We start from the raw sequence: 26,557 nt of genomic DNA, 5'->3' as shown, positions 1-26,557 counted from the left end.
GAATAAAAGATAGTTTAATGGCAAAAAGAAACACAAAAAAAAAAAAATGAAGTTCTCCTCCCCCCCCTCACATCCAGCGGCCCCCGACGACCGCGCACTCTCCAGGTCTTGGCGACACGGTCACTTTTTCTTCGGCTCCTTGCAGGCCACCACATATCTTTGGGCTACGTTGAGGGGGGGAGAGTAGCCGTCGGCATAAGACGTGTCTTCAAACAGCACAGAGTAATCGTCCTGAGGCTGAGAAACCAGAAAGTGAACGTTGTGCCAAAAACTGAAGCCTCCCTCCCGCAACTCCTCCTGCAAGCTCAGCGGTTTGTGCTCCACATTCTGCCTCTAGTATCTGGGACAGGAGTTCGCTGTCTGCACCTTCCATTATCAGCCATATTATCTCTCATGGGGCCACGTTTCTTTCACCTAATTATCCAACAGCCCCTCCCTCAGCCCTTCCTGGCAGCCAGTTACAGTGACAAACTCCTCCCAACCCTTTCTTAGCTCTTCCTGGCAGTGACAAGAGAAGTACAAAGTACTGGGAATCTACCCACCTCTCAAACGTTACTCTTGGAGGCAGTCCCTACTTTTCCCCCAGGTCCCCCTTTGCTATTGTCCTTCTTCTGCAGCGGCTGTGACGTGTACTCACCCGCTGTGGGGGGGTGTGGATCAGGGCTCGGTAGAAGCACGTGGTCTGGGGGTACAGAGCCAGGACTAGCTGATCTTTCTGGAACAGGGCCTCCGGGTCAGTTTCTGGGTTTGCTTTCCACTGGGGCAGCGGGATGATCCTCCGGCGACTGAGCGTGTGACGTCTGAGGAACAACAATCACATGATCAACGTCCAAGCTGCGGAGCACCAGAAATCATCAACCAGCGGTGGGGGGTCCCTAACCAGGGTCAGTCCCTATGACATCTCAGAAGAAGTATCAAGGTCACGTCCCTCCTTATAATACTGAGTAACTGGAAATACTTCACTAAGGCCTCGCGCACACGACCGTAATTACGGGCCCCTGGACTTCTATTGGCCACGGGTACTTTCCCGGGCAGGTGCCGTTGAAAAATATAGATCATGTCCTATTTCAGGACGTAATTACAGCACAGGCAGCCCATAGAAGTCTATGGAGCTCCCGTAATTCCGGGAGCGTTGCTAGGCAACGTCAGGGGTTTCCCCCGTCTGCAGGCTCATGACTGATTTGAATTTTTTAATAATTAGAAATCTATTGTGAGCGCCGCGCGTTGTACTCACTGTCCAGGGTGCTGAGAGTTAAACGATCAGTGCTGGATAGAGAGAAGGGGCTGCACTGATCGTCAGTAACTCTTTCAGCACCCTGGACAGTGAGTACAACGCGCGGCGCTCACAATATAGATTTCTAAAGTTTCCTTCAAAAACCTGCAACAAAAATAAGTTTATACTTACCCAGAACTCTCTGCTGCTTCCTCCTGGAATAATGTTTCATCCCATGTGACCACTGCAGCCAATCACAGGCTGCAGCGGTCACATGGACTGCGGCGTCATCCAGGGAGGTCGGACTGGATGTCAAAAGAGGGACGCGTCACCAAGACAACGGCCGGTAAGTATGAACTGCTTTTTTTTTTCTATGGCTGCGTTCTCGGCCCGAAAGGGCTGCCGCTTCTCTCTATACAGCACTGATAGAGAGAAGAGGCTGCCGATTAGTGCTGGATAGAGAGAAGAGGCTGCCGATCAGTGCGGGATAGAGAGAAGAGGCTGCCGATCAGTGCTGGATAGAGAGAAGAGGCTGCCGATTAGTACAGTGCAATATCTCTCTCTACGTGTAAAGAGCAGCAGAGAAAATGGGTCCGTAAATATGGGTTAAAAATGTGACAAAGGACCCGTATTTACAGGAGGCAAAAAATACAGTCCAACATGCCCGATCCTATTGTTTGCAAGGAGATACGGCGCTGGCAGCCGCTTCTCCCTATTATGAACACTGGGCTCGGCCGAGCCCAGTGTTCATATGTATGGGGGGGTTGGAGGGACTGCTGAACGAGCGTTCAGCCGACAGCTATCGGAAATACATGGCCAGCAGTGGTGTTAGCCAGTATGACTGAATGCAGCTTTGGTTGTGACTAGAGAACTCTGAGGATTTTCAGGACTGATTTCCCCCTTTATCCAGACCCACAATACAGTCCTTACGTTTCCTCTTCCCAGAATACTTTGCAGATCATGTGACACTTACTCCTTTCCCTCCTCGTCAATGTCATCCACCTCGTACCTAGAAAAGAGAGGGAGGGGTTAACTAATGTCCATCCATAAAGTGCTGCCCGCCCGCCCGTATCTAGTACATCCGGGACAGGAACCTACTTGTTGGCAGCATGACTGTAACTGACGACCTCCGCCAGGATCCACTGCTCGTCGCCGTCCACGGCCTTCACACGAGCCGCCACCTTGTCTCCAGGTTTGGCCACGTAATCGCTGGATGCCGGGATCGCGCCACACAAGGGAGGGGGTCTGAGCAGGAGAGACGAAAAACATCACAGCAACTATAGACACCCAGCGCCACAGACAGACACCCAGCCAGCCAGCGCCACAGACACCCAGCCAGCCAGCGCCACAGACACCCAGCGCCACAGACAGACAGCCAGCCAGCGCCACAGACAGACAGCCAGCCAGCGCCACAGACAGCCAGCCAGCGCCACAGACACCCAGCCAGCCAGCGCCACAGACACCCAGCCAGCCAGCGCCACAGACACCCAGCCAGCCAGCGCCACAGACACCCAGCCAGCCAGCGCCACAGACACCCAGCCAGCCAGCGCCACAGACACCCAGCCAGCCAGCGCCACAGACACCCAGCCAGCCAGCGCCACAGACACCCAGCCAGCCAGCGCCACAGACACCCAGCCAGCCAGCGCCACAGACAGCCAGCCAGCGCCACAGACAGACAGCCAGCCAGCGCCACAGACAGACAGCCAGCCAGCGCCACAGACAGACAGCCAGCCAGCGCCACAGACAGACAGCCAGCCAGCGCCACAGACAGACAGCCAGCCAGCGCCACAGACACCCAGCCAGCCAGCCAGCGCCACAGACACCCAGCCAGCCAGCGCCACAGACACCCAGCCAGCCAGCGCCACAGACACCCAGCCAGCCAGCGCCACAGACAGACAGCCAGCCAGCGCCACAGACAGACAGCCAGCCAGCGCCACAGACAGACAGCCAGCCAGCGCCACAGACACCCAGCCAGCCAGCGCCACAGACACCCAGCCAGCCAGCGCCACAGACACCCAGCCAGCCAGCGCCACAGACACCCAGCCAGCCAGCGCCACAGACACCCAGCCAGCCAGCGCCACAGACACCCAGCCAGCCAGCGCCACAGACACCCAGCCAGCCAGCGCCACAGACACCCAGCCAGCCAGCGCCACAGACACCCAGCCAGCCAGCGCCACAGACACCCAGCCAGCCAGCGCCACAGACGGCGGCTCATTCTCCCGGGGGCACTTACTTTTCCCCCGGCTTTCCGATCCACAGTGGCAGCGTCATGGCGGACTGCTGGAGGAGGGTCATCAGCACCCCGCGCCTCATGGTCTTCCTGGGCGGCTCAGAGTCATGATAGAGGCCGGCGATCTTGGCAGCTGCAGGGAGAGGAGACGTGTCATGCAGGAGACACACGGGCAGCAGGTGGCATGACCCGACATTGTACCTATCATGCCAGCGGCATCTACCAGTGTCCCGCAGCCTCAGCACTGACTGGAGTAGAGGGGCATTTATCACTGGGGGCCCCATAGAATGTAAATCCTCACCAGTCATGGCCAACGGGACCCCCGTTCTAGTGATTGTTGGGGGACTCCGTCCAGGGGAGAGGTGATAAATGTCTATTGTGGGGGAGGGGGACCCCTTCATGACTCTCTTACCTCTATAATGCAGCAATAAATGGGCGTCACTCACCGATGCGCCGCTCCTCCAGCAGGGACTTGATCTCAGCAATTTTATCCAACGATCTGCGGAGAATGCTGGGAGGAAAAGAAAGAAGCGAATCAGGACCGGGGTCACGTGACCTGAAGAAACCGCCGCAAAGCCCAAATACAACACTGGGAGTTGAATAGAAATGACAATCTCCAGGGGTCCCCCCATAATCTGATCACAGCCGGAGGACGGTCCGAGAAGATGTCGCGTCTCTTCACTTACTTGCATTCCGCTTCCGCGTCGGCCTTGGCGGTTGTGTAGAGTCCGCGCAGTTTGGTGCGGTAATACGGGGAGACTGAAAAGACAGGAAGTAGCCACAGGTTATAACATCCGGAACGGAGGTGTGAAGGGGACGGGGGAGGAGTGGACCCCTCGGGAGAGCAGAGCTCACCCCTAAAAACACCCCTTGATTGTTATGCACCAGAGAAGCAGCATCAAGACCCAGGACAAGGGGTCAGAGGGGCCGCAGAGCTGGGGGGGGGGGTCAGAGGGGCCGCAGAGCTGGGGGGGGGTCAGAGGGGCCGCAGAGCTGGGGGGGGGGGGTCAGAGGGGCCGCAGAGCTGGGGGGGGGGGTCAGAGGGGCCGCAGAGCTGGGGGGGGGTCAGGAGGGCCGCAGAGCTGGGGGGGGGGGGGGGGGGGTCAGAGGGGCCGCAGCGCTCTTCTTCTAGCCCCTGACCATCACTTCGGCCCCGTGCACATGACCGCATTCTCCATCAGTAGTTACAGATCCTTTCATTTGTATCGGCCACGGGCGCCTTTCCGTATCTTGACCGATGGGGGGTCCGGTCCGAAGAAATGATCCATAAAATATAGAAGACATCCTATTATCTGTAATTACAGCCCGGACTCCGCGTAGAAGGTTGCGGCGGCGGCGGCGGCTTCCGTTGCACATCATTTGTGGTTTTCTTATTTTTGCGGATCTGTTAATACGGATAATTCCGGACCCCCGACGTGCCTATTCGGATACTCCTATAGCGCGGGGTTGTTTCCGGACCCCGCGGAGCCGCGAGCCGCCTCCTCCACTTACTCTTGTTCTCCGTCTGCATCCGCTCGTGTGTTTTCTGGATATTCACCAGGTTGTGTTCGCTCCTCGATCGTTCCTCCTGAAAAAAAGCAAAAGTGAATGAGAGAAGAACGCGGCGCCGCACGAGGCCACGGGGGAGTTTGGCTTTTTGTTTTTAAACCTGGCCTATGGGTGAGGGGCGGCACTAAAGGCATCTTCACCTGCGTCTGCTTGATGAGTTGATGCAGCTCGTTCAGCAGCTCCGATATCCTCGTGTCCGCGGACACCAGCGCCATCTTCGCCTCCAATTTCGTCCTCGGGAACAAAATAAACCAAAACGGTAAAACTCAAAACCGCGCCACAATTATTCACGTAGCGAAAAAGCAAAACCAACCGCCGGACACCGACAATGAGGAGAGGACGCCGCACGTGAACAACCTGTCTGTGCTGCAGAACTACAACTCCCAGGATGCTCAGAGAATGCTGGGAGTTGTAGTCATTCAACAACCAGAAACACAGGCTGGACGCCACCGGATTATACACCGCCTAACGACTCACATCATCCAGCCAGAGCACGCTGAGAGTTATAGTCCCACTGGGTCCCAGCATAAGACTTGGTAGTCACCCAGATTCTGGAGGAAAACTCAATTACATAACAATCACAATATTACAGAAGTTAAAGGACATGCCATGTCGTGACATATCGCGATACATACAGCACCATGGTCGAGGATGAGGCGCACAGCGCGCCCTCTTCACACTCATGGCGCGACATAAACACAGTCTCTATATAAGCCCCGGGAGGTGGAGCCCCGACAGGACGAGCTATATCACAACAGACGCCTGCGCAGGAGGAAATAATATCGCGACATGCAGGAGACGAACTCACCGGGCTGAAAACCAGGCCTCTCACCGAGAACCACCACTGCAGGGACGCTGGTCGCGGGGTGATGACGTCACCGTAACCAAGGAGACAGCGGCGGGGAGTTCGCAGGGCATGCCGGGATTGTAGTTCTTGGAACGTGTTTACTGCGCATGTGTGAGTGTTATTTTTTTTATTATCCGTTTTATTATATATATATTTTTCTGGATTTTCTACATTTTTGCTATTTCGTGGTGATCTGAGCTGTGACTATGGGAGCTTTAAGTGTTTTACTCCACATCTGACCTTGTGAAACTACAACTCCCAGCATGTCACATCATACTCCAGCAGAATCCGTGACGTTCTGATTTTATTGCGTTTATTACGGTTGCGATCCCTGAGTTAGGACACAACGCACTCTTGTGCCAACATCCAGCGCCGACCGCGTCCAATCAGCGTCATGGAGACCAAGCTACGAGGAAAGGTCTGCGGATCTATTCAACCGTCACCGTCAAAAACCGCACAGTGTGAATAGACCCTTTTTAATGAATAAACTGAAACTTCTACAACTTTTTAATATACTTTGTGTTTAAATTCGCCATGTTCAATAGCTCTGCTTGCTGACAGTGACATGTTTGTCATTCAGAGTCCCTAAGTTACGTTCATAGCGGCGTTGGAGCCTTGGTTTCAGATTCCGCCAAAAATCACAGACAAAATAGCGCCGCATGCCGATTACGTCCCCTGCCTGGGGTGTCCGTCGAGTGATGAATCCGACATTTCCGTTAATTTCTGTTCAAATGACAGAACTGAGAAACAGAAATGATGCCGCAAATGTGAACAAAGCCGAATTCTTCTCACAGCAGAGGGTTTGCTACAATTGTATCCAGTCTAGACAATCCCCTGTGATTCCAGACTGATAAATGTTACCTGCTCTGACACATTGTAACAAACTATCAGGAGATGAGAGATTTATTTTGCTGCTGTGTTTACCTCTGACGATTGTCTAGACTGGAGCAATTGTAACAAACCCTCAGCCGTGAGAAGTATTTGGTTGAATTTTTCAATCCACTGACAGCAAACAGAGTTTGTGAAAATGGCAATGAGCTGAAATACAAAGAAGGTGTCAGAACTCGTCATTACTTGTATAGTTGCAGTTGTTCGTGGCTCGGGGCAGATGATAGGTGTGATAGTGCGAGTCACGTGCTGGTTGTTGCCGCCGCAGGACACGTTTGTTTACATTCTGGGTCTCGTGCGCGGAGGACAAGGTGTCCTGACCGCCCCATGGAGGTGAATAACAGCGGGCACCGCGCCCAGCTCCACCCACATCACTGATTACACCGCACTGCTGTTATCAATCATGACAGGGACAGAAAGTTCTCGTCTGCAGAGCTAGCAATCAAAATATCCCATAAATCCCCTGTCAATAGAAGTGGTGGACGTGATCTCTTCTGTACCTGGGAAAGTTGGGGGACAACCAATTTGGCCGCACAGGGTCGTAGTTTCACGAGACCTGGTAACATAGCATCAGACAGAGCAGTCGTGCAGGAGTCTAGGAAAGCTGGGTGACAACCACCGTGGTAGGCAGTAAATCTAGTTGGTCACCCAGCTTTCCCTGAGGGTCGTCTTCTTTCTTTCAATTTTCTTTTTATTGAAGAGTAAATAGTAAAAACAGTTGAACAACTAATAACCCATTATAGTCACAATGTGCAAGAATATACAGGAAAAGGAAGGGGAGGGAGGAAAGGGAAGGGGAGTATGGGGGAGGGAGGAAAGGAAGGGGAGTATGAGGGAGGAAGGGAAGGGAGGAAAGGAAAGGGAAGGTAGGAAAGGAAGGGGAGTATGGGGAGGGAGGAAAGGAAGGGGAGTATGAGGGAGGGAGGAAGGGAAGGGAGGAAAGGAAAGGGAAGGTAGGAAAGGAAGGGGAGTATGGGGGAGGGAGGAAAGGAAGGGGCGTATGAGGGAGGGAGGAAGGGAAGGGAGGAAAGGAAAGGAAGGGGAGTATGGGGGAGGGAGGAAGGGAGGAAAGGAAGGGGAGTATGTGGGAGGGAGGAAATGAAAGGGAAGGGGAAGGGAGGAAAGGAAGGGGAGTATGGGGGAGGGGGAAAGGAAGGGGAGTATGGGGTGGGAGGAAGGGAAGGGAGGAAAGGAAGGGGAGTATGGGGTGGGAGGAAGGGGAGTATGTGGGAGGGAGGAAAGGAAAGGAAGGGGAGTATGGGGGAGGGAGGAAAGGGAAGGTAGGAAAGGAAGGGGAGTATGGGGGAGGGAGGAAGGGAAGGGAGGAAAGGAAGGGGAGTATGTGGGAGGGAGGAAATGAAAGGGAAGGGAGGAAAGGAAGGGGAGTGTGGGGGAGGGGGAAAGGAAGGGAGGAAAGGAAGGGGAGTATGGGGGAGGGAGGAAAGGAAAGGAAGGGGAGTATGGGGGAGGGAGGAAAGGGAAGGGAGGAAAGGAAGGGGAGTATGGGGGAGGGGGGAAAGGAAGGGAGGAAAGGAAGGGGAGTATGGGGGAGGGAGGAAGGGAAGGGAGGAAAGGAAGGGGAGTATGTGGGAGGGAGGAAAGGAAAGGAAGGGGAGTATGGGGGAGGGAGGAAAGGAAAGGGAAGGTAGGAACGGAAGGCGAGTATGGGGTGGGAGGAAAGGAAGGAAGGGAGGAAGGGGAGGGAGGAAAGGAAGGAAGGGGTGAGGTACTTAATATTGTGTAACAATTATACTCAGGTAATTAGTATCAAACTCTGATCTATACCGGAACTAGGTCGTATAATCCAGGAAACCCCCATAGACATGGTGTGTGGCAGCTGCTCGGACTCCACAATCAGGGTTCTGGGGTATTTGGGGGCGATGGGAGCGGAGGGGGCAGAGGAAGCGGAGGGGGCAGAGGAAGCGGAGGGGTCGGAGGGGACGCTGCCGTCTCTTGTAGGTGGAATATTCGAGGCTCTGATAATATTCTAGAAGTTCTCGGAGGTGGAATTAGTAAAGTGCTTCATTTCATTTCAGAATTCTGTCCTTTAACCGGCAGGTTCAGGAAAATGGAGTTGGGTCTGATCGGCTGAGCTACGGCGTAAATCTTCAATAAGGTATATAACAGAATCCCAGTACCCACCCGATATGGAAATCTGTACCCGCATCCGTGCCACATCTCCGACAAGTGCCCGGTGTCGAGGGAAACCACAGGTGAGTTGTCAGGAGGAGTAGGGACCACCTGGATAGGATCTTAGGGACCACCTGGATTGGAGTCAGAGAGCTTTTTGCAGGAGGAAAATCTGCCTCAAAATTCTGTTTGGAAGTTTTAGTCAGATTCTCCTCTCCCTGCACGCCCATTTTCGTGGCGTTTTTTCGCCCACGGCCATTGAGCGACGCGGGCACAAAACGCTGTGAAATACGCTTTCTCTGCCTCACATTGATGTCAATGGGAGGTCGGAGGTGTAAACACCCGAAGAAAGGACACGTCCCTTCATTCTCCCGCAAGACGGTTTTTCCACTCGCGGGGAAAAACGCCTCCGCCTCCCATCGAAATCAATGGGAGACATTTTCGGCCGTTTTTTTTGGCACGTTTTCCGACGCGATTTCCGCATCAAAAAACTCTGTGTGAACTCTAATGCAATGAGAGGGATCGTGGGAGCCCTGACTTACGTCTTTGGCGTCTGCCGCAGATCATGAGATCTCTAAATCTTTTTCCCATCCTGAAACGTAAGATGTTTTGTAAGGAAATCCTCTGGAGATGAAGCGCCGATACAAAGACCAGTGACCTCACCCGGGTATTCGTGTCACTATAATCTCTATTTCTTGGAGGGGTCTCTGTAGGGGACCCCTGGACACATAAGACATGACTGCGTTTTTAGGGGGCACAGTGAAGGGGGTGCAGAGTTGTTCGGTGAGGGTCGTCTTTCCATTCTAAGAAATAAGAGCGCCGTCTCCTAATATAGAATCTATAGGGTCTTGTGTTTTTATGACGGGGTTGCTGCATTGCTGCCCCAGTCCGTCCCGATACAGGTCAATAAGGTCAGACACTTGGTCGTCGTCAATCAAACGGTTGAAACTTCCGATCTCCTGATTCGCGCGTTGCTGGGTAACAACTAATATGGCCGACCGACACAGCTGTCACCCAACTTTCCCAGTCTCCTGAACGGCATATGTACCTAGACATGCAGCAATACAGGAGCAGGGGATGGATTATTCTACAACATGGCAGATTTGCCATTCAGGAGTCTAAGAAAGCTGGGACACAGCTGTGAAGGCGGCCATATAAATGGTCACCCAGCTTTCCCAGGAACAGATAAACACTGGCAGGATAGACCGTGCTCGGGGGATGTTATGACGGTCATTACCCTGACAGCAAACAAACATTACACAGGGGCGGAGCTGTCTGTCTCCTCCCCCTTGCTGTGACCCCGCCTCCTGTCCCGATCCTGCTTGTTTGCTCATATATTTGTTATGGAGCGCAGCCAGCGCCCCTCCCCCGAGAAAAGAAGAATCTGGAAAATTACAGAAACTTTCCCTGTAAACCACTCGGAATTATATAAGAAGGGGTTAATCTAATCTGATGGCGAATGAAGGGTTAATGCAGCTGCGTTCTGGGGGGGGGGGGGCACAGGAGGAAGCGTCATTGGATTCCAGGGAGACCTCACATGATCCCAGGAGTGGAAATAACTCCGCGCCGGATGTGACTCCGCGATGACTCCGCCGTCTTGTGTTTACATCAGCGTGCCGGCACTGGAGGGGTTAATGCCGAGTGTAGACATGGCCGCCATGGGTGAAACGCTCTGCAGGTCTCAGTATTTACAGGTGTTGTTTTTGTCGCAGCTTTCACATCATTAGTACGGTGCGGCCGCCGTCACGAAAAACACAAACACGAAAAAAGAAACCGGCGACTAAACGCAACCGATGCTACGAGACGCAGAACGCTCCACCCCCCCCAACCGCGTGACAAGTCGCACTGCAGCGATCTACGCCATGAAACGCACCCAGCGCCCGAGCGTCACATCCGGGTAATATAAGTGACCGACCTCTGCGGGCGACCAGGAAAGTTGTGATAATCTGCAGAGCGATGTCGGGGGTGATGTTAACTGTAACCTGCGATATTCTGCAGAATCATATTGAATGCAGAGCACTGTAACAGTATTACATTAAATTGCGATGCTCTGCAGGATACTGTATCTGCAGATCGTTGAAGCTGAGATACTCTGCAGAGACATATGGGTAATTCGCTGCAGAACAGAATTTAAGAGAAAGTTGAAACACTCTGCAGTGCACCATATGGCGCAATGTTCTGCAGAACACTAATGCTTTCAAGTAAGGCTGCGAAGCATTATATGGTGGGATGTTCTGCAGAATAACGCAGTGGCGTTGCGCTCTGACGTTATATTACATAGTGTGCGACATTCTGCAGAGCAATACAAGTTCTCACTTTCCGCAAAACACTAACAAGTCTGTGATACTCTGCAGAACACGAAGTGCAATACTCTGCAGGTCAGTATGTGGTGTGATCAGTGCATGATCCTGTTATGTATCTTGCAAACCACAAAAATGCAGCTGCAATGCTCTGCAGAGCAGTCCTGGGCGTGTTATTACACTGCACGTCCACATCTCCGGGAGAGATGCTCTGCAGGGCAATGGTGTAATCTGATGTAAACAGCACGTTCAGGTCTGATGCAATGTGAGGGGCGGGGCAGGAGGCGGGACATGGGCGGGGCAGGAGGAGACTGGGCGGAGTCTCACCTAATATAAACCTGCAGACAAAGACCAGACACAAAAACAACCAGGAACGCAGAGACCGACCGCTCGAGACCTCACCCCAGAGACCGACCGCCCGCTCGAGACCTCACCCCAGAGACCGCCCGCTCGAGACCTCACCCCAGAGACCGACCGCCCGCTCGAGACCTCACCCCAGAGACCGACCGCCCGCTCGAGACCTCACCCCAGAGACCGACCGCCCGCTCGAGACCTCACCCCAGAGACCGACCGCCCGCTCGAGACCTCACCCCAGAGACCGACCGACCGCTCGAGACCTCACCCCAGAGACCGACCGCCCGCTCGAGACCTCACCCCAGAGACCGACCGCCCGCTCGAGACCTCACCCCAGAGACCGACCGTCTGCTCGAAACCTCACCCCAGAGACCGACCGACCACTTGAGACCTCACCCCAGAGACCGTCCGCTGTGACCGCCGTCATGACCACCTCATACGTTAAAGCCGACAAGCTGGAGCCCACCGACTTCGAAGTGCGATACTACGACGACTACGAATACTACAACCTCACCGACCGTTACGTCTGTAAGTAACCTCTGACCTTTCCCGGTTATAGTAATACAAGTCCCATCAGCCTCTGGTGTAGACCCCCCCCCCCCCTCTGACAGACGTGACAAATTCTGCTCAGATCCGACCGATATTAGGCGGCCAAAACAATAATCTGCGGCAATAAACTAATTACTGATATTCCCGTCAGACTAACAATGTGACTACGATCCTTGATCGTGATTCCCGGCCCCCGTTATTACGTTTATATATCGGCTGAAGCTCCAGAATATAATATAAACAGCGACTAGTGATGTCATCACCGCTGCACCGATACTGAAATCTCAGCAATAACAGACCCTGCACCCAAAATAACTGAACATGAGAGACCAGATTATATCTGATCACAGCAATCCTTATGTTACTGAACCGGGAGAAACGTCATTAACCCTATCCCTGCCTGAGCACCAACATCACATATATCCAATAATTATATATTCTTCTTCACCCACCAACCAGTGCCGACTGCAGCCAGGAAGGGTCGAACCAAGAAAGAGGCACAAAAAACACGAATAAAGACAATCCCTCCGGACACGAGCGGAAGATTGTAGAGAAGCTGCAGCGAACCGAGGGCAAGAAGAAGTCTAAGCCTGGAAAAGAGTGACAGAGGCAAGTAAGACGGAGGAGCATCAGACGTCCACTATAATACTGCCCCCTATATACAAGAATATAACTACTATAATACTGCTCCTATATACAAGAATATAACTACTATAATACTGCTCCTATATACAAGAATATAATGACTATAATACTGCTCCTATATACAAGAATATAGCTACTATAATACTGCCCCTATATACAGGAATATAACTACTATAATACTGCCCCCTATATACAGGAATATAACTACTATAATACTGCCCCCTATATACAAGAATATAGCTACTATAATACTGCCCCTATATACAAGAATATAACTACTATAATATTGTCCCTATATACAAGAATAGAACTACTATAATACTGCTCCTATATACAAGAATATAACTACTATAATACTGTCCCTATATACAAGAATATAACTACTATAATACTGCTCCTATATACAAGAATATAACTACTATAATACTACCCCCTATATACAAGAATATAACTACTATAATACTGCCTCCTATATACAAGAATATAACTACTATAATACTGCTCCTATATACAAGAACATAACTACTATAATACTGCCCCTATATACAAGAATATAACTACTATAATACTGCTCCTATATACAAGAATATAACTACTATAATACTGCTTCCTATATACAAGAATATAACTACTATAATACTGCCCCTATATACAAGAATATAACTACTATAATACTGCTCCTATATACAAGAATATAACTACTATAATACTGCCCCCTATATACAAGAATATAACTACTATAATACTGCCCCCTATATACAAGAATATAACTACTATAATACTGCCCCTATATACAAGAATATAACTACTATAATACTGCTCCTATATGCAAGAATATAACTACTATAATACTGCCCCCTATATACAAGAATATAACTACTATAATACTGCTCCTATATACAAGAATATAACTACTATAATACTGTCCCTATATACAAGAATATAACTACTATAATACTGCTCCTATATACAAGAACATAACTACTATAATACTGCCCCTATATACAAGAATATAACTACTATAATACTGCTCCTATATACAAGAATATAACTACTATAATACTGCTCCTATATACAAGAATATAACTACTATAATACTGCTCCCTATATACAAGAATATAACTACTATAATACTGCCCCCTATACACAAGAATATAACTACTATAATACTGCCCCTATATACAAGAATATAACTACTATAATACTGCCCCTATACACAAGAATATAACTACTATAATACTGCCCCTATATACAAGAATATAACTACTATAATACTGCCCCCTATATACAAGAATATAACTACTATAATACTGCTCCTATATACAAGAACATAACTACTATATACTGCCCCCTATATACAAGAATATAACTACTATAATACTGCTCCCTATATACAAGAATATAACTACTATAATACTGCCCCCTATATACAAGAATATAACTACTATAATACTGCCCCCTATATACAAGAATATAACTACTATAATACTGCTCCTATATACAAGAATATAACTACTATAATACTGCTCCTATATACAAGAATATAACTACTATAATACTGCCCCCTATATACAAGAATATAACTACTATAATACTGCCCCCTATGTACAAGAATATAACTACTATAATACTGCTCCCTATGTACAAGACTATAACTACTATAATACTGCTCCTATATACAGGAATATAACTACTATAATACTGCTCCTATATACAAGAATATAACTACTATAATACTGCCCCCTATATACAAGAATATAACTAGTATAATACTGTCCCCTATATACAAGAATATAACTACTATAATACTGCCCCTATATACAGGAATATAACTACTATAATACTGCCCCCTATATACAAGAATATAACTACTATAATACTGCCCCTATATACAAGAATATAACTAGTATAATACTGCCCCTATATACAAGAATATAACTAGTATAATACTGCCCCTATATACAAGAATATAACTACTATAATACTGCCCCTATATACAAGAATATAACTAGTATAATACTGCCCCCTATATACAGGAATATAACTACTATAATACTGCCCCTATATACAAGAATATAACTACTATAATACTGCCCCTATATACAAGAATATAACTAGTATAATACTGCCCCCTATATACAGGAATATAACTACTATAATACTGCCCCTATATACAAGAATATAACTACTATAATACTGCCTCCTATATACAAGAATATAACTAGTATAATACTGCCCCTATATACAAGAATATAACTACTATAATACTGCCCCTATATACAAGAATATAACTACTATAATACTGCTCCTATATACAAGAATATAACTACTATAATACTGCCCCCTATATACAAGAATATAACTACTATAATACTGCTCCTATATACAAGAATATAACTACTATAATACTGCCCCCTATATACAAGAATATAACTACTATAATACTGCTCCTATATACAAGAATATAACTACGATAATACTGCTCCTATATACAAGAATATAACTACTATAATACTGCTCCCTATATACAAGAATATAACTACTATAATACTGCCCCCTATATACAAGAATATAACTACTATATACTGCCCCCTATATACAAGAATATAACTACTATAATACTGCTCCTATATACAAGAATATAACTACTATAATACTGCTCCTATATACAAGAATATAACTACTATAATACTGCCCCCTATATACAAGAATATAACTACTATAATACTGCCCCCTATGTACAAGAATATAACTACTATAATACTGCTCCTATATACAAGAATATAACTACTATAATACTGCCCCCTATATACAAGAATATAACTAGTATAATACTGTCCCCTATATACAAGAATATAACTACTATAATACTGCCCCTATATACAGGAATATAACTACTATAATACTGCCCGCTATATACAAGAATATAACTACTATAATACTGCCCCTATATACAAGAATATAACTAGTATAATACTGCCCCTATATACAAGAATATAACTAGTATAATACTGCCCCTATATACAAGAATATAACTAGTATAATACTGCCCCTATATACAAGAATATAACTAGTATAATACTGCCCCTATATACAAGAATATAACTAGTATAATACTGCCCCCTATATACAGGAATATAACTACTATAATACTGCCCCTATATACAAGAATATAACTACTATAATACTGCCCCTATATACAAGAATATAACTAGTATAATACTGCCCCCTATATACAGGAATATAACTACTATAATACTGCCCCTATATACAAGAATATAACTACTATAATACTGCCTCCTATATACAAGAATATAACTAGTATAATACTGCCCCTATATACAAGAATATAACTACTATAATACTGCCTCCTATATACAAGAATATAACTACCATAATACTGCCCCTATATACAAGAATATAACTACTATAATACTGCTCCTATATACAAGAATATAACTACTATAATACTGCCCCTATATACAAGAATATAACTACTATAATACTGCCCCTATATACAAGAATATAACTACTATAATACTGCCTCCTATATACAAGAATATAACTACCATAATACTGCCTCCTATATACAAGAATATAACTACTATAATACTGCCCCTATATACAAGAATATAACTACTATAATACTGCTCCCTATATACAAGAATATAACTACTATAATACTGCCCCTATATACAAGAATATAACTACTATAATACTGCTCCTATATACAAGAATATAACTACTATAATACTGCCCCCTATATACAAGAATATAACTACTATAATACTGCTCCTATATACAAGAATATAACTACTATAATACTGCTCCTATATACAAGAATATAACTACTATAATACTGCCCCCTATATACAAGAATATAACTACTATAATACTGCCCCCTATATACAAGAATATAACTACTATAATACTGCTCCCTATGTACAAGACTATAACTACTATAATACTGCTCCTATATACAGGAATATAACTACTATAATACTGCTCCTATATACAAGAATATAACTACTATAATACTGCCCCCTATATACAAGAATATAACTAGTATAATACTGTCCCCTATATACAAGAATATAACTACTATAATACTGCCCCTATATACAGGAATATAACTACTATAATACTGCCCCCTATATACAAGAATATAACTACTATAATACTGCCCCTATATACAAGAATATAACTAGTATAATACTGCCCCTATATACAAGAATATAACTAGTATAATACTGCCCCTATATACAAGAATATAACTACTATAATACTGCCCCTATATACAAGAATATAACTAGTATAATACTGCCCCTATATACAAGAATATAACTACTATAATACTGCCCCTATATACAAGAATATAACTAGTATAATACTGCCCCCTATATACAGGAATATAACTACTATAATACTGCCCCTATATACAAGAATATAACTACTATAATACTGCCCCTATATACAAGAATATAACTAGTATAATACTGCCCCTATATACAAGAATATAACTACTATAATACTGCCTCCTATATACAAGAATATAACTACTATAATACTGCCTCCTATGTACAAGAATATAACTACTATAATACCGCTCCCTATATACAAGAATATAACTACTATAATACTGCTCCTATATACAAGAATATAACTACTATAATACTGCTCCTATATACAAGAATATAACTACTATAATACTGCTCCTTTATACAAGAATATAACTACTATAATACTGCTCCTATATACAAGAATATAACTACTATAATACTGCCCCCTATATACAAGAATATAACTACTATAATACTGCCCCTATATACAAGAATATAACTACTATAATACTGCCTCCTATATACAAGAATATAACTACTATAATACTGCTCCTTTATACAAGAATATAACTACTATAATACTGCTCCTATATACAAGAATATAACTACTATAATACTGCCCGCTATATACAAGAATATAACTACTATAATACTGCCCCTATATACAAGAATATAACTACTATAATACTGCCTCCTATATACAAGAATATAACTACTATAATACTGCCCCCTATATACAAGAATATAACTACTATAATACTGCCCCTATATACAAGAATATAACTACTATAATACTGCCCCTATATACAAGAATATAACTACTATAATACTGCCCCCTATATACAAGAATATAACTACTATAATACTGCCCCTATATACAAGAATATAACTACTATAATACTGCTCCTATATACAAGAATATAACTACTATAATACTGCCCCTATATACAAGAATATAACTACTATAATACTGCCTCCTATATACAAGAATATAACTACTATAATACTGCCCCTATAAACAAGAATATAACTACTATAATACTGCCCCCTATATACAAGAATATAACTACTATAATACTGCCCCCTATATACAAGAATATAACTACTATAATAATGCCCCCTATATACAAGAATATAACTACTATAATACTGCCCCCTATATACAAGAATATAACTACTATAATACTGCTCCTATATACAAGAATATAACTACTATAATACTGCTTCTATATACAAGAATATAACTACTATAATACTGCTCCCTATGTACAAGACTATAACTACTATAATACTACTCCTTATGTACAAGAATATAACTACTATAATACTGCTCCTCTATATACAAGAATATAACTACTATAATACTGCTCCTATATACAAGAATATAACTACTATAATACTGCCCCTATATACAAGAATATAACTACTATAATACTGCCCCCTATATACAAGAATATAACTACTATAATACTGCCCCCTATATACAAGAATATAACTACTATAATACTGCCCCCTATATACAAGAATATAACTACTATAATACTGCCCCCTATATACAAGAATATAACTACTATAATACTGCCTCCTATATACAAGAATATAACTACTATAATACTGCTCCTATATACAAGAATATAACTACTATAATACTGCTTCTATATACAAGAATATAACTAATATAATACTGCTCCTATATACAAGAATATAACTACTATAATACTGCCCCCTATATACAAGAATATAACTACTATAATACTGCCCCCTATATACAAGAATATAACTACTATAATACTGCCCCCTATATACAAGAATATAACTACTATAATACTGCTCCCTATGTACAAGACTATAACTACTATAATACTACTCCTTATGTACAAGAATATAACTACTATAATACTGCTCCTCTATATACAAGAATATAACTACTATAATACTGCTCCTATATACAAGAATATAACTACTATAATACTGCCCCTATATACAAGAATATAACTACTATAATACTGCCCCCTATATACAAGAATATAACTACTATAATACTGCCCCTATATACAAGAATATAACTACTATAATACTGCTCCTATATACAAGAATATAACTACTATAATACTGCTTCTATATACAAGAATATAACTACTATAATACTGCTCCTATATACAAGAATATAACTACTATAATACTGCCTCCTATATACAAGAATATAACTACTATAATACTGCCCCTATAAACAAGAATATAACTACTATAATACTGCCCCCTATATACAAGAATATAACTACTATAATACTGCCCCCTATATACAAGAATATAACTACTATAATACTGCCCCCTATATACAAGAATATAACTACTATAATACTGCCTCCTATATACAAGAATATAACTACTATAATACTGCTCCTATATACAAGAATATAACTACTATAATACTGCTTCTATATACAAGAATATAACTAATATAATACTGCTCCTATATACAAGAATATAACTACTATAATACTGCTCCCTATATACAAGAATATAACTACTATAATACTGCCCCCTGTATACAAGAATATAACTACTATAATACTGCCCCCTATATACAAGAATATAACTACTATAATACTGCTCCTATATACAAGAATATAACGGCTATAATACTACCCCTATATACAAGAATATAACTACTATAATACTGCTCCTATATACAAGAATATAACTACTATAATACTGCCTCCTATATACAAGAATATAACTACTATAATACTGCCCCTATATACAAGAATATAACTACTATAATACTACCCCCTATATACAAGAATATAACTACTATAATACTGCCCCCTATATACAAGAATATAACTACTATAATACTGCCTCCTATATACAAGAATATAACTACTATAATACTGCCCCCTATATACAAGAATATAACTACTATAATACTGCCCCCTATATACAAGAATATAACTACTATAATACTGCCCCCTATATACAAGAATATAACTACTATAATACTGCCCCCTATATACAAGAATATAACTACTATAATACTGCCTCTATATACAAGAATATAACTACTATAATACTGCCCCTATATACAAGAATATAACTACTATAATACTGCTTCTATATACAAGAATATAACTAATATAATACTGCTCCTATATACAAGAATATAACTACTATAATACTGCCCCTATATACAAGAATATAACTACTATAATACTGCCCCCTATATACAAGAATATAACTACTATAATACTGCCCCCTATATACAAGAATATAACTACTATAATACTGCTCCTATATACAAGAATATAACTACTATAATACTGCCCCCTATATACAAGAATATAACTACTATAATACTGCCCCTATATACAAGAATATAACTACTATAATACTGCCCCCTATATACAAGAATATAACTACTATAATACTGCCCCTATATACAAGAATATAACTACTATAATACTGCTCCTATATACAAGAATATAACTACTATAATACTGCCCCCTATATACAAGAATATAACTACTATAATACTGCCCCCTATATACAAGAATATAACTATTATAATACTGCCCCCTATATACAAGAATATAACTACTATAATACTGCCCCCTATATACAAGAATATAACTACTATAATACTGCCCCTATATACAAGAATATAACTACTATAATACTGCTTCTATATACAAGAATATAACTAATATAATACTGCTCCTATATACAAGAATATAACTACTATAATACTGCTCCCTATATACAAGAATATAACTACTATAATACTGCTCCCTATATACAAGAATATAACTACTATAATACTGCCCCTATATACAAGAATATAACTACTATAATACTGCCCCCTATATACAAGAATATAACTGCTATAATACTGCTCCTATATACAAGAATATAACGGCTATAATACTACCCCTATATACAAGAATATAACTGCTATAATACTGCCCCTATATACAAGAATATAACTACTATAATACTGCTCCTATATACAAGAATATAACTACTATAATACTGCCCCCTATATACAAGAATATAACTACTATAATACTGCCCCTATATACAATAATATAACTACTATAATAATGCTCCTATATACAAGAATATAACTACTATAATACTGCTCCTATATACAAGAATATAACTACTATAATACTGCCCCTATATACAAGAATATAACGACTATAATACTGCCTCCTGTATACAAGAATATAACTACTATAATACTGCCCCCTATATACAAGAATATAACTACTATAATACTGCTCCTATAGACAAGAATATAACTACTATAATACTGCCTCCTATGTACAAGAATACAACTACTATAATACTGCTCCCTATATACAAGAATATAACTACTATAATACTGCTCCCTATATACAAGAATATAACTACTATAATACTGCTCCTATATACAAGAATATAACTACTATAATACTGCTCCTATATACAAGAATATAACTACTATAATACTGCCCCTGTATACAAGAATATAACTACTATAATACTGCCCCTGTATACAAGAATATAACTACTATAATACTGCCCCCTATATACAAGAATATAACTACTATAATACTGCCCCTATATACAATAATATAACTACTATAATAATGCTCCTATATACAAGAATATAACTACTATAATACTGCTCCTATATACAAGAATATAACTACTATAATACTGTCCCTATATACAAGAATATAACGACTATAATACTGCCTCCTGTATACAAGAATATAACTACTATAATACTGCCCCTATAGACAAGAATATAACTACTATAATACTGCCTCCTGTATACAAGAATACAACTACTATAATACTGCTCCCTCTATACAAGAATATAACAACTATAATAATGCTCCTATATACAAGAATATAACTACTATAATACTGCTCCTATATACAAGAATATAACTACTATAATACTGTCCCTATATACAAGAATATAACGACTATAATACTGCCTCCTGTATACAAGAATATAACTACTATAATACTGCCCCTATAGACAAGAATATAACTACTATAATACTGCCTCCTGTATACAAGAATACAACTACTATAATACTGCTCCCTCTATACAAGAATATAACAACTATAATAATGCTCCTATATACAAGAATATAACTACTATAATACTGCTCCTATATACAAGAATATAACTACTATAATACTGTCCCTATATACAAGAATATAACTACTATAATACTGCCCCTATAGACAAGAATATAACTACTATAATACTGCCTCCTGTATACAAGAATACAACTACTATAATACTGCCCCCTATATACAAGACTATAACTACTATAATACTGCTCCTATATACAAGAATATAACTACTATAATACTGCTCCTATATACAAGAATATAACTACTATAATACTGCCCCTGTATACAAGAATATAACTACTATAATACTGCCCCCTATATACAAGAATATAACTACTATAATACTGTCCCCTATATACAAGAATATATCTACTATAATACTGTCCCCTATATACACAAGAATATAACTACTATAATACTGCCCCCTATATACAAGAATATAACTACTATAATACTTCTCCTATATACAAGAATATAACTACTATAATACTACTCCTATATACAAGAATATAACTACTATAATACTGCTCTATATACAAGAATATAACTACTATAATACTGCCCCTATATACAAGAATATAACTACTATAATACTGCTCCTATATACAAGAATATAACTACTATAATACTGCTCTATATACAAGAATATAACTACTATAATACTGCCCCTATATACAAGAATATAACTACTATAATACTGTCCCTATATACAAGAATATAACTACTATAATACTGCCCCTATATACACAAGAATATAACTACTATAATACTGCTCCCTGGTGGCTGAGACGTGTAATAATCTTATTTGATGCCGCTTCCTGTAGGTTTTCTCTCCGGACGGCACCTGGCGCAGGAATCGATGGCACGTGACAGACACAGAGAACTCGGACAGTCTGGGAAGGTGGACAGAAGTCTCCGCCATTCACCAGGAGGATACAGAGCAGATGCTGGAGACGGCTGAACCTCTATCAGCTGCAGAGCATTGCCCCGCCACACCACCTTGACCAGCAGAGCATCACACTGGCGGCAGAGCTGCAGGACATCACATCTGTTAGTGGCAATGTAAATCTGCAGAGCATTGCTCTCCTGCGATGATTTATAGTAGCCCCTCAGTCAGTGGGCGGAGTCAAGGCTCCATTAACCATTTCATGGCTGCTGGTAATAGAAGCTATTGACCATGTAATAAAGATGTTCGATGAAGACGACGCAAATTATACATTTCCTGAATTGAATGGTTTCCATTCACTGACAGCAAGCAAAGATTTCTAAAGTGGTTAGGAAGTATAGTAATCTCAGTTACAGAACAGGAGGGGGTTGCAGGTGTCGGAGATAATCGTTCCTGGTGTTAGCGCTGGTTGTCACCCCCTCCCCCACACCGGCGGACACGTTACATATACACAAGAAGTCGCCACCAATGTAAATAACTTATTTATTCCCTTGTAAAAAAAAGTGGAAGACTGTGGATGAGAGGACACGGCGGGGGCGGGGAGGTTAGAGAGCGCCCCCTGCTGGTCAATACTGGCAGTGTAAGAATCCCATTCACAGTTCATACGGATTTGTAAGAATTAAAAAAAAAAAAAAAAGGCACCGAAAATAGAAACGCGTCAGTCCCTCACGTAGCGCCCTGATCCCGAGAGGAACGGCAGAGAATAAATGTACACATGATCAAGAAAAAAACGTATACGTCCTACAGATGTAGCAGAGCCGACTGTGTCACCGACACCTTATATGCACAGTGACCGGTGAATACTACCTGCAGTCCTATGTAACAGCCCCAACATCACATCCCGGAGGCCCATCCCACAGTAAGTGATGTTCTAGGGACCGGAGGCAGCAGTTGTAACCTGCAGTCCTATGTAACAGCACAGAAAACATCCTGAACATTACCTAATGACACCCGGCTCTGCTACATCAGCGCGTACGTGTCCGGAGAGGTTACACATGGACCGTTTCTTGCTGCGACACCAATTTACATTTCCGAATATTTGGGCAGAATTTGATTTGACCCTTTTCTGGGCTGATCGGCGTTTCACAGTCACCGATGATCGAGATATAAAAGTAGAAGAGCCCAATTGTCTGTTGCGCTCATCGCTGTAGGTCGCCCCCTGCTGGGGTGCATGGTTGATGCAGATCTGATCTATTCCAGGGGGATAATGTCCTACAGATAACAGGAGGCAACACTGGTACAGAAGAGGGGGAGGGGATAAAGCAGATCTCCGCCTGTAAGGGGGAGGGGCCAGTGTTTGTATAATTAGAGGAAGGGATCGGTCACGATCAGTGATAATCACTGGTGATATGATTTGCTGGTCGCGTCCTCCGGGTGGCGCTGGCTGAACACGATTGTGCGGGGGTTACTGCGGTGTAGTGTCGTGTTTGGTGGACGTCAGGCGGCTCAGCTCATGTCGTGTTCTCCCACGCTCTGCTTCAGGTAATCCTCGTAGAGTCGCTTCTGCAGAGAGAAGAGAAAATGGTGATAAGCGGCTGCCGGACGTCGCCACGCAGCGGACGATGGTATAAAGTGTCAGCGCTGCGATTAACAGCACGGGCCCCTCACCCTCTTGCGTTCCACCACCTCAGTGACGTAGGCGCGGCGGTCCAGCAGATGGCGTCTTTGTTTCTTGCTCAGAGTCTCGCGGGTTCTGGGGGAAGAAACAAGTGCGGGGGTGAGAACAGCAGCGGGCGGTATATAACAACGGGGGAGGGGCTGCTATTATGATGGGGGAATCGCTTATAATGCAACGCCCTAAGAGCCTGTTCACATCACCGCTCCGCAAAGTGAAACCACAGCTCCCGTTTCAGTCACCATTAATACATCGCTAATGGTTTCCATGTGTCACAATTCCAGCAGGTTTCCGTTTTTCTGATGGAATCAATGGCGCAGTCAACTCTGCTATTGATTCCTTTGAAAAAACAGAAACCTGCCGGAACGACGACGAACGAAAACCATTAGCGATGTCTCCGTCACCATTGGTATCATTGGTGACTGAAACGGGAGCTGTGGTTTCACTTTGCGGTGCGGGGTTCACCCGACGGAACCCCGGAATGGAAAACGAACAGTGTTGTGAACAGGCCCTAATATATATATATATATATATATATATATACACGCACACACGGACATCGTCACTTGGGGATAAAAGGTCGGATTCTGAGGTAGCAGTGCTCAGCGTCACATGTCACTACACCGTCTGGTACCTGAAACATCGCTGAGCCAAGAACAGGAACAGCAGAGTGAGAAGCAGCAGCCCCAAGAAGGTGTAGAGCACGTAGTCCTCCGGGACCATCAACCACAGGGTGTGCAGGGGAGACTGGGGGGAGAACCAGAAGAAAACGGTGATATATTATATACACAGCGACGTCTACAGAGGGGCCCCTGAGCCTGACAGACAGCAAAGTGTTAATATCTGCACCCCGTAGAGAACCAGTCCTATGTAAATAACGCTTAATCACTGGAATATAAAAAGTTCGGTTTTAGTCCCTCCCTAGGATCTCTGCTTGCTGTCAGTGAAATCCAGAAGTTGAAAATCTGCCTCACCTAATATTTTTCACAGCTGAGGGTTTGTTACAATTGTATGCAATCTTCTGCAAGAGAAACATATCAGCAGTACAAATCTCTCTCCTGTGCTGTTTGTTACAATGTATCAGTGCAGGTTACACATATCAGTCTCTAGTCCTGTAGAGGAGAGACATTTGTCTACGCTAAAACAATGTAACAAACATCAGCAGTGGGAGCAGGAGGTGGGCATACCAGTTTTTCAGCATTCACATGTAAACTGTATACTGTTTCCATTTACTGACAGGAAGCAGAAATATAAAAAAACTGGGAGGAATTGTTAGAAAGTTGCAGAATTTATCTCCACGTTTGGGGTGTTCGGCGTCCTCACCAGGTAAATCTCCAGGGTCTCCACTCCGGACAATCCCAGAAGACTCAGCCAGAACTCGCGGGGGATGGCGCCGAACAAAATGGAGGCGAAGAGGAAGAGCGGAAGAAGGAAACCCGTGAGTCCAAAGAGGCATCCTCGTACGCGGGCGCGGCGGTTCCTCCAAACGGTCTCACTGCGGGGGAGACGACGGAATCACACACGACCCTGCGACCAGCCGATACTGCGGCCACATTAAAGAATAACTCCACCCTAAAAGGAAAGACTCCCACCCCAGCCACTTTCACTACCTGCAAGCAGGGTTACTTTTTAAAGACACAGCGCCCCTTTAATAAGATAGCGGGTGAGCAGCACTCACTCGTCCCCCCGCAGTTGGCTCTCGATGCTCTCGCTCAGTTTCTGGCAGTCTCTTCCCAGGGTGTTCAGCGTCGTCTGCACCGTCTGGGTGATGGTTTTCTCGATGGTTTTACAAACGTCTTCAATCTGATTGACGCAG

At 43.3% G+C, this 26,557-nt stretch overlaps 3 protein-coding genes across 3 annotated transcripts in view; 1 reads left to right on the top strand and 2 right to left on the bottom strand.

Moving 5' to 3' along the window:
- Window positions 1-62: 62 nt before the first annotated feature.
- On the bottom strand, window positions 63-5,768 carry LOC142656548 (SAGA-associated factor 29-like). The gene is made up of 10 exons (XM_075831477.1): window positions 5,627-5,768; window positions 5,132-5,225; window positions 4,935-5,010; window positions 4,130-4,202; window positions 3,890-3,954; window positions 3,447-3,576; window positions 2,312-2,458; window positions 2,187-2,222; window positions 638-800; window positions 63-237 (listed from the first exon to the last, which is right to left on the bottom strand). Exons 1-10 carry the CDS (start codon window positions 5,683-5,685, stop codon window positions 121-123), a joined length of 960 nt encoding a protein of 319 aa, XP_075687592.1. The 5' UTR covers window positions 5,686-5,768; the 3' UTR covers window positions 63-120.
- A 5,730-nt stretch (window positions 5,769-11,498) lies between these two features.
- On the top strand, window positions 11,499-23,385 carry NUPR1 (nuclear protein 1, transcriptional regulator). Its single transcript, XM_075830849.1, is given in 4 exon segments — window positions 11,499-12,038; window positions 12,519-12,560; window positions 12,563-12,668; window positions 23,005-23,385. Coding segments are annotated over 3 exon segments (246 nt in total). The 5' UTR covers window positions 11,499-11,935; the 3' UTR covers window positions 12,664-12,668; window positions 23,005-23,385.
- A 200-nt stretch (window positions 23,386-23,585) lies between these two features.
- LOC142656029 (uncharacterized) overlaps window positions 23,586-26,557 on the bottom strand; it is an 8,376-nt gene continuing 5,404 nt past the window's right edge. The window contains exons 8-12 of the mRNA XM_075830850.1: window positions 26,420-26,557; window positions 26,065-26,236; window positions 25,376-25,488; window positions 24,735-24,819; window positions 23,586-24,629 (exon numbers count right to left, since the gene is read on the bottom strand). The exon at window positions 26,420-26,557 is cut by the window's right edge and continues 8 nt beyond it. Coding sequence (XP_075686965.1) covers window positions 24,573-24,629; window positions 24,735-24,819; window positions 25,376-25,488; window positions 26,065-26,236; window positions 26,420-26,557 — 565 coding nt within the window. The 3' untranslated portion in view covers window positions 23,586-24,572. The remainder of the gene's footprint in view (window positions 24,630-24,734; window positions 24,820-25,375; window positions 25,489-26,064; window positions 26,237-26,419) is intronic.

Source organism: Rhinoderma darwinii, chromosome 6 (genome assembly GCF_050947455.1).
Source record: "Rhinoderma darwinii isolate aRhiDar2 chromosome 6, aRhiDar2.hap1, whole genome shotgun sequence".
Lineage (NCBI taxonomy): Eukaryota > Metazoa > Chordata > Amphibia > Anura > Rhinodermatidae > Rhinoderma > Rhinoderma darwinii.
The sequence above is the reverse complement of the archived record's forward strand: the minus strand, read 5'-3'. Positions and strand labels throughout refer to the sequence as shown.

Bases quoted from the DNA above. Each gene is read 5' to 3' on its own strand.
- LOC142656548 (XM_075831477.1), bottom strand. From the start codon at position 5,685: ATGTCGCGCCATGAGTGTGAAGAGGGCGCGCTGTGCGCCTCATCCTCG. The intron at 4,203-4,934 runs GTAAGTGGAGGA...CTGTCTTTTCAG, and splicing joins GATGCAGACGGAGAACAAGA to TCTCCCCGTATTACCGCACC. The intron at 2,223-2,311 runs GTAGGTTCCTGT...TCTCTTTTCTAG, and splicing joins TACAGTCATGCTGCCAACAA to GTACGAGGTGGATGACATTG.